The 10,187-nt window shown below is 31.9% G+C and overlaps 1 protein-coding gene across 1 annotated transcript; it reads left to right on the forward strand.

Moving 5' to 3' along the window:
- Positions 1–6,723: 6,723 nt before the first annotated feature.
- On the forward strand, positions 6,724–8,112 carry LOC107470804 (GATA transcription factor 12). The gene is made up of 2 exons (XM_016090223.3): positions 6,724–7,062; positions 7,256–8,112. The coding sequence occupies exons 1-2, from the start codon at positions 6,835–6,837 to the stop codon at positions 7,952–7,954; spliced, it is 927 nt and encodes a 308-aa protein (XP_015945709.1). The 5' UTR covers positions 6,724–6,834; the 3' UTR covers positions 7,955–8,112.
- The last annotated feature ends 2,075 nt before the right edge of the window (positions 8,113–10,187 follow it).

A 10,187-nucleotide genomic window follows, 5' to 3' on the forward strand; every position in this document is an offset into this window, starting at 1 on the left:
TTATGATATATAATTTTACAAATATTTATATATCATCTTATAAAACTTAAAATAAAAATAAAATTCAAACTAAAACTAACACTAAAGATGATCTTAGTTTCTCTCCTTAGTGGATATAAATCGCAATCGTATGCGACCCGCATCAATTAATGTGATCACATTATTGGTGTAAAATCTACATACCAGTCATGTTCTTGAGTAGTAGTCATCAGCATAAAGTTCTTCATTTTAGGTATTTGTTCCTTTCTCTCTTATCTTTGTTTTCTCATAGTCTTTTTTCTTTTTAAATACAGGTCGCCTACTAATTAAAATTGCGATATTATTGCCGCCTCTAGAATCTTGAGAATTCATTTCTTACATTATTTTATATAATGTATCCGTTTATTATGGGAAAAAACAAAATAGTGACAACTGATATTATAAAAAAAATAATTGTATGTGTGTCATTATTTGCAAAAATAAACGTTGAAAAAAATAATATAGAAATGTACACGTATTTGTATCTCAAAATCTTTATATTCGCTTCGATGACGAACTAAATATTTATATCCTTTTAAAATTTTTGAACTGTTTATTACTTTCCTTTTTGCATTGAAGATCAGAATATTAATATGTCTGGTAGCAAGTAGCGTTTCCTGTGACAAAAGGATAAGAACTAAGAATATCATGGATTAGGGGTGTATATGGTCCGATCACACTGTATTTGACTTAACCCAGATTCTATTTAAAATATAGATCGGGCCTAATTTTTAGACCCTAATTTGATTCTAGACCCGATGAAATTTATGTATTTTCGGGTCGAGTGAAAACCGAGTAAAAATTGGATGAAAACCGAATTTTTAGTGTGTAAAAATCACCTAATCTCCAACCATTATTTCACAATTTACATAGTAAAATTCACTTAAAAAAATATAACAAGAATCAACCATTCTCTAAAATTAAAGCATAACCATAATTAATACTAATATTGTCTAATAACATCAAATATTTAAATCAATACAAATAACACAATATTATGCATTAGTCTAAAATCTTATGCGTTTTAAACATAAAATATTAATTTATAGTCTTATAGTGACTAATAACACAAAATATTAAGGTTTACAATATTTAAATTTTACATAAGAATAGCCATTATCTATTACTAATAACACAAAATATCATTTGTGTATGATTACCGGGCCACCGGATCGACTTCGGGTGACCCGAACTATGATTCGAATCCGACTCGAAATAATGACCGGATCTATTTTTGAGACCCTTATCCAATTCTAAACCCAATGAAATCAAATCAAATTAGCCCCTAAAATATTCTGAGTTGAGCTGAGTTTTCGGATCGGATCGGGGCATATACACCCCTATCATGGATGATGGATTATTGCACTCTTTTCGCAACGAAAAAAACTCGAAATAGTAGTAGTTAATAAGTAAGACCACCAGAAACAAAAAATTAATACAGAAAACATAACATACTAGCTAATTAATAACATTTAGATTATATGTTAATGTCATCAAAAGTGATTATGTATCTCACTCCTGTAACACCCTACCATACAGAATCTTATACTTAAGTCATAATTCAGAGATGGCAAGGTATTACGACCTCTAAAATAAAAATTTAGTACATATAGTACTATGAATAATTGATCATAACTAGGAGCCTTTGTAGAAAAAGGGGTAAACAAAAACCATCGCAACTCTAAAGCGCAACACTCCGATCGACAACGTAACGAATAAGGATAAACCAACGCGAGAAAGTCCTAATCTCCATTGATCCCACTGAACTGAAAATATCACTCCGGAGTCCTCCTTCATACTTAACACACTTCCATTCCTCATATTCCACCGGAGTCCCTTGGCATAAACGTTCATGAGCATGCATTTGGGACTTTGAAGCACTAGACTTCCGATATTGAGACTGATCAACTTAATATCGATTGTTTGGTGTGTATAGGAACCAGATGGCGCCTCGTGGACGCGGTAGAGGTAGTGCGAGAGGTCGTACGAATGCTCGTGCGCCAGAGAATAACCCTAATGACCCGGTGAACTTTATGACTGCGTTGGAGAACATGGCTGCTGCTATGCAAGCCACTGCTGAGGCTCTTGGTCAACAGATGAACAACCATGGTAATGATGGAGGTGGAGTTCAGGGTCCGATGACACTAGCAAACTTTTTAAAGGTTAATCTACCTAAGTTCAAGGGGACTACTAGTCCGACTGAGGCTGATACGTGGTTTCAGGCTATAGAGCGAGCACTGCAAGCACAAGTGGTGCCTGAAGGGCAGCGTGTTGAGTTTGCTACCTATATGCTTACAGGTGAAGCGTCGCATTGGTGGCAAGGTATCCGACGTCTTCTGCAGCAGGGTGATGACTATATCACCTGGAATGTCTTCCAAGAAGAGTTCTATAAGAAGTACTTTCCGACTTCTGCTAGGACGGCTAAGGAACTTGGATTGTTACAGCTGAAGCAGGGTACCATGTCCATATCAGAGTATACTGACAAGTTTGAGGAGCTGTTCAGGTTCTCTCGTATGTGCCAAGGGACCCCGGTGGAATATGAGGAATGGAAGTGTGTTAAGTATGAAGGAGGACTCCGGAGTGATATTTTCAGTTCAGTGGGACCAATGGAGATTAGGACTTTCTCGCGTTGGTTTATCCTTATTCATTACGTTGTCGATCGGAGTGTTGCGCTTTAGAGTTGCAATGGTTTTTGTTTACCCCTTTTTCTACAAAGGCTCCTAGTTATGATTAATCATTCATACTACTATATGTACTAAATTTTTATTTTAGAGGTCGTAATACCTTGCCATCTCTGAATTATGACTTAAGCATAAGACTCTGTATGGTAGGGTGTTACAACTCCTAATTCATAAGAGTACTATCCAGTAAATAAATAATATATAATTTTTTTGGAAAATATGTGTAATATTATTGTTTATATCCTAGTCCAACGAATAAAAGTCAGACTTAATAACACAAAAAGATTTATATATAAAAGTAGATCTCACAATAAATTCGAGTTTTTTAAAGAGATTGGACACCGACATAAGGAGGTTAAATTCTACCTGTCTAAAGCAGATAACTACCTCTATGAACTTCTCCTATTATTTTTATCTCATCTAAAAGGTAGATTCCAATAAACTCGCAAGATAAACAAAACGTTTATCCATAAAAAAAATAGAACTACTCTAACAAGAGTGATTATCAATTCTATTATAAATATACTTGACACTCCAATTATAACTCACGTTTTAATCTAATAAAAATTTGTTCAAATAAAGTCTTTATTAGCTTAAATATCAGAGTCTTTTGCAAGTACCACCCCAATCTCCTCTCGAAAAATTCAGACAGGCGATACTTCGACACCAAAAAAATTAAACGCTATCTTACAAAAGAATTTACTAGACCTTACGTTCAGATACAAATCTATGTTTCACATAACTTTCGAAACAATTACTATATTAAAAGTTTAGACATTGTTATTTTCAACTCTAATTACCATTATATATGTACACAAGTTTCAGTGACAGGAAATGATCGTGCACAATAGAAGAGGGAATGTAAGAAAAAGAAGCAAAAAGCGGATTCGTGCATAGACAGGTATCTGATACCGATAGTTAGTTCTTCTCATCACATCGTTTTCCTTTAGTTCCGATCCTACCCGTGATTCAATATCCTAGACCTTAGTATAATCTCTAAGATCTAGATGATATTATTATTATTATGTAGTACTAATTATTTAGAAGAAAATGGATAATTAACTTGCGCTATAAGATCCTCTAGATATATGATTGATGATGCGGTATATATATGTAAAAAAGAAAGAGATCATTTTTTTTCTTGTAACAAGTTTTAAGTGCTTGAAAATTGATAGGTTGGTTTTTCATGTACGTGGAAGAATTTGTTCTTGATTCCCGAATCTAGTTAACAATGTATATGCATGTGACTAGTTATTGCATTTGTTTCTTTTCAAGAGATAAAAAGGAAACTTCACCCCCATTTTCCAATCACGTGAGCCATCGTAATATTTTAATTTAATTAGGCGACTAAAGAATGATCTTTTTAAATGCCATCTGTTGTTAGTATAAAATAATTCTATATTAACATCAGATTAGGTATAAATATTAAATTTAATTAATTCTTATCTACTTTATTGCATATCTATATATGAAATTCTTTAAAATTAACCATCAATAATAATTAAAACGAAGACTCAATAATTAAAAATTATCAAATAATAGTTTAATTAAATATGTCTTATATAAAGATAACTATGTGTAAATTTTTATCTATAATTAAACACAGCTGATAATCAAAAGTGAATTGGAGGAAATTAAGGAAGTTTTTGCACATATGCATTTTTAAATATTAGTGTAAATTAATCCAATTATAGTGTATGTACGATACCAAGCATCGCACAAATCCAGAGGACTGTGATAGTGGTAACATAAATTTAACTATTTGTATCGTCTTCCCATGTTATTTTGTATTATCATGATCAAATTATGATTAAAATATAACCATCCAAATATGGATCTTCTTTATTTTGCTTTTTCTTCCAAAAAATGATATATCGTATATTGTATTCGTACGTAGTCATGATCAGTCAATATATTATAAATAGTGAATCTAGTAAGATTTTTCTATAGTAATTATAATATTTATAAGTATTATTAAAATTAAAATGATATTTTTATATTTTAATAATATTTTTTAAAATGTTATATTATAATCACCATAATTACTATAACATAATTTTATTAGAATGACCCATTATAAAAAGTCTCAAAAGGATATGCAGTAATAAAGGTTTAAAGAGTAAGCTGATTGGGGAAGAACGGCTTAATTAAATTGATCAATCAATTAATTAATTCACCCTATAGTTCTTTAATAAAAAAATATATAATTTTATATATTTAATATATAAATATTAGTTAGTAATTGCTTACAAATATCACACTCTATCAAATATCACATATATATGTATGTATAGTAGCACACAGTTTTAGTAACAATACACTCCATTCACACTACTAGCAATGTTGCATTCTATCTTTTTGGTAGGTACCAGCTTTGCTTTTATTAAATGTTATCATCACCAAAAAATTCTTGTGGTGATTTTCCATTGAGTGGATGTGGGGCAATATATATGCTATTTTTTTTTTCTCCTTTTATTAATTAGGAAATATGTTAAGTAAAACAAATGAGCTACGAGTGCTAGCTAGCTGCTTCTGATCTCACCTTAGAGTTAATAAATTAAAGGATAAATAGTTATTAATTGGGATTTAACTTGCATAATTGATCATTAGTATAAGATAATAGCTTGGTCAGATAAAGATTCTTTGACAACTCATTTTACTGAAAAACTTTTTAAGTCAGCAATGGACAGCTTGGAAAGCAATAAAAAGATTAAGCCATCGAAACTTTTGATGCTTTTGCTCGGCTTATATCCATCGAGTGATATTAAATTATTAATAAATATTTGATGGTCATAATTGTTATAAATTTACGGTAATATTAGATAAAATAAATTTTGTCTGATTTTAGTTAATTATTTTTGTTATCAAATATTTTTTATAAATTTGTTACCATACATTAAAGTGCATTTTTATATATGTAAGATATTTATGCATTCTACAGGACCACACCCACGTTGTGTATGTCCAAGTCAATTTTATTTTACTTTATTTTTACCATGATGGAATTCAATTTAATTACCCTAGTAATCATCACAAACTACCATATCCGTTTTGCCCCACCACTGTCTCTATCAGCTGCAATAGCCAATAGAAGACAAATACTAAATAACAGTTTGGTCCTATACTAAGTTGCTCAATTTTTTCCCCAAAGTATATATATTTACCGTGGTCAAATGTGATATCTAATCTTTTAGTCGCAAGTCATCTACCGACGATAAAATGCTTCTATTAGTTAAGAAATCAAGTGATAAAGTTGCCAAGTTGATTTAAGGATTTGATGTTAGTTAATAAATTGTTATATATATAAAACGAAATTTAAATTTTTAACACTTACTTAAACCAACGAATAAATTAACTACTCGACTAATTCAAATTAAAGATAATGTTAGATAAATAAAAAAAAAACAGCTATAACTTGCCTTATTTAGCATTTATTAATTGTCGCGACAATTAATGAATGTTAAATAAGGCAAGTTATTACTGTTTTTTGTTGATTTTCTTTGGTTACCAAATATTTTCGTAGTTATAATTACTAACTAGAAAAATTACTGCTCTTCACTTTAGAATTAAGGAGTTACTATGATAGGTCGGCGACAATTAATGAATGTTAAATAAGGTAAGTTATGACTGTTTTTTGCTGATTTTCTTTAATTATCAAACATTTTCGTAATTATAATTACTAACTAAAAAAATTACTGCTCTTCCCTTTAGAATTAAGGAGTTACTATGATAGGTCGTGGGTTCAGATTTGATTCCATGATTAGCAAAGGCTTAATTAAACAAAGGAGAAATTAAAGCTGAATCTAGTTGAAAAAGCAAAGGTTAGATATTGGTGTCTCCATAGCAAGTCTTTTTACGGATCTTGAGAAATAAATAAGAGGAAGCTACGTTTGTACCCATTCCAATGTATGTATAGTAGTACTTATGTATTTAATTGTTAATAATATTATAATTGATAAATAATATAATCCATGGTATTTAAATATAAGGTAACTAGCTAGGGTCCATAGCAATGGGTCCTTTTCAGAGGCATATAAACCTTCTAAGTTCTAACTACTAGTGTGTTTTTTCTCTCTCACTTTCTCACTTAGATTTAAAAACAAACAAGAAAAGAAGAATTGTTGAATTTGTGGCGATGGAAGCTCAAGAGTTGTTTGAGCAGCAGCAAGACAATAATGCCCCGAGTTCTGAGCATTTCATGGTTGAGGAATTCTTTGATTTCTCGAACGAAGAAGCAGCTACTGCTCCGTTTATTCCCAACACCACCACCACCAACTCCACCCACTCCTCCCCCACTGCCCTAGACAGCATCAATTCCTCTTCCACGAACCCCAATTTCCTGACCGCCGACCTCTCCGTCCCGGTATATAACCAATTTTTATTGTTTTATTCTGTTAATTCATCATTTTATATAAATAAATATGAAATTAAGTATGACTTAGTTCTCACGTCCAACACATACAACAAAATTCCTGAAATTTCCCTTCTCTTAACTTGTTTCCTTTACATCGAAAGTGTAATAATAATAATAATATATTTCTAATTTGGAAAAACAGTACGATGATCTTGCTGAACTGGAATGGTTATCCAATTTCACCGAGGAATCATTTTCGAGCGAGGACCTGCAGAGGATGCAGCTCATATCAGGCATAAAGGCCCGAAGCGACACCGAGGCCCGTGAATTCCACCACCAAGTTGAGCCCAACCGAGCCAACTCAATACTCAACCCACAACTGTCGGTTCCAGCTAAGGCCCGAAGCAAGCGCTCGCGTGGGCCGACATGCAACTGGAACTCCCGCCTCCTCGTGGTGTCCCCAACCACATCATCTTCCCAGCCCGAGCCCATGGCTCTTCCCAAGAAGCCCGTGGCAAGGAAGAAGGACAGCAGAGATGAAGAAGGGGAGGGCAGGAAGTGCCTGCATTGCGCCACAGACAAGACACCTCAGTGGCGGACAGGGCCCATGGGCCCAAAGACATTGTGCAATGCATGCGGAGTGAGGTATAAGTCGGGCCGGCTGGTGCCTGAGTATAGGCCGGCTGCCAGCCCGACTTTCGTGCTGACTAAGCACTCAAACTCGCACCGGAAGGTTCTGGAGTTGCGGCGCCAAAAGGAGATGATGCGGGCCCAGCAACAACATCAGCAGCAACTGCTTCATCATCACCATCACCAGAGCATCATGTTTGATGTCTCATCCAACGGTCAGGATTACTTGATCCATCAGCAACTGGGTCCCCATTTTGGCCACCTAATCTAGTCCGCTTTAATTCTAGAGTAGAATAGACTTCTCCGTGCAACTTTTCCTAATTTAATTTCTAGCCATATAGTACTTCTTTACCCTTTTTTTTTTTAAATTTGTTAGGGATTTGTTTGATTGACTTCTTGCTTACTTAAAATTCTTTTCTTTTCTTTTCATTTTTGGCCTTTAACTTTTTTGAGTTTAATGTTTTATCTTTTATGGTGACTGATGTAGTGTTTTTTCAAGTCATCATTTTCACAGACTTGAAATGTTACAGCTTACACACATCAACATTCTCCTTTATATGTACCCAATTTCATTTTTGTATAATAGTTGCAGTAATAATTGGGTAATGTTAGAATTACATGCCATTTTTTTAACTTAAAAAACACAAGGATGATTAAGAGAGAATTCTTAAGTTGTGAATTCAACTACAAAATGTATACTATTTTATTAATCTGTGATTCATATAAAATTATCATTTTAGTAGATAGTTGGGTTAAAAATATTTTCTTTTATATATAATTAAACATAAGTATTGAATTAAAGGGCATATTCATAGGCGCGGTACGAAATAAGGTACGAATTCTAAATCAGAATAAACCTCTCCAACAACACTTTCAGTGACTCCCAAAAAGAGTATGATTTTACTGAAACCCCTACAAGTACTAACCGAAACAAAACTCATGGATAGATCTTTCAAGAGAAGTTGTTTCCTTTTTATTTAAGTAAGAATTTTGCTTATAAAGACTAGTTAGCTAACTACTACAGCCCAAATTTGTTAGTAGTAGTTTTTTTTAGATCTTTCAAGAGTTAAACCACTCCTGAATCACATCCATGACTTGCATCCTTTTATGCCCTCTATCCACATAGCATTTCTGACCATTTTATCTCATCACAGTAGATATGAAACTTAATTATATCACAAGGTATATCTACTTAAAAATTGTATCGCTATTCTCATGAAACAAGAAGATAAAATATCTTTTTATGATGCATCATTATGTAATAGATCTATTTTATTCAATATTAATATATATAAATAACCATTCTTTTTAACTAATGTAATCTATAGATAAAGTTTGGATAAAAATCATTTTTGTAACACGCATTAAATGTATTGTGAAATTATGGAGATATTTTAATTTTCAAGTTAGCTATATTTTTAAAAGAATAAAAATAATTAATATATACATTAAATACTTAAAATTCAACACAACACAGCACAACACAATATTCTATATTTAACTAAATTATACAAACATTTATTTCATATTAGATTTATACATAATCAAATTTATTATATAGGAGGTAATGTACCCTAAATTTTAAAGAGTGCTAGAACAGTTATCTACTTATCTCGTTATTGATTGTTAAAATAAATTGGACATGTAATTAGCAAAATTATATAGTTTGTTCTTACTTACCAACTTGTTATCTCAGTGGTGCTCACATTGTCGTAATAATGGTCACAACTCCTTGATGATTATCTATCAAATGTATTTGATCAGAAATATTATCAATAAAACATAGCATCATATTGATCCAATTAAATTTTGTTGTATATATAAGATAGTAAATATGAAGCTAATCACTTTTAATGAATAATGTTTGATTGCATATCAATATAAAATTCTTCTACACTGACATGGTTTACAATGATTAAACATAAAAAGAGTGAAGGAATTTGATGGATACATGTTATATTAGCTTTATTATATTATATAGTGCGGCATCGCAAATCCAGAGGACCGTTATAGAAATATTTAACTATTATTGAATTAATCACTAAAATATTAGTAGGCAGGCATGAATCTTCTCTTTTTTTTTTCTTTTTTTCTTTTTCACTTTTTCTTGCTGAAAAGTCACACATTATGTGTTAGTATATTTATCCCAAAAGGATATACCGAGGAATAAAGGTTCTAAGGGCAAGGATTAAAGTGAAGGCTGATTAATTTACCCTACTCTAATTATTTAAATAGAAGATAAAGTATACCATACTATTATATGTGTATAATGATACATTATTAGAGTGAGAATAATGAAGCTAGAAAATGCAGTGATCACGTGTATTTCCGTGGCCTTGTGCGTTTGTTCGTGTATTGTGATTTATATGAATAAATTAGTGCTATTTTATTTACACAACTGTGGAGCTTCTTATCTATTAAAACGAAGATGAATATATCACGTAGTCTTATAACAAATTAAATCTTTTTTGGTGTATGTGTGTGGATAACATACAAGCCACTGT

This window comes from Arachis duranensis, chromosome 10, assembly GCF_000817695.3.
Source record: "Arachis duranensis cultivar V14167 chromosome 10, aradu.V14167.gnm2.J7QH, whole genome shotgun sequence".
Classification (NCBI taxonomy): domain Eukaryota; kingdom Viridiplantae; phylum Streptophyta; class Magnoliopsida; order Fabales; family Fabaceae; genus Arachis; species Arachis duranensis.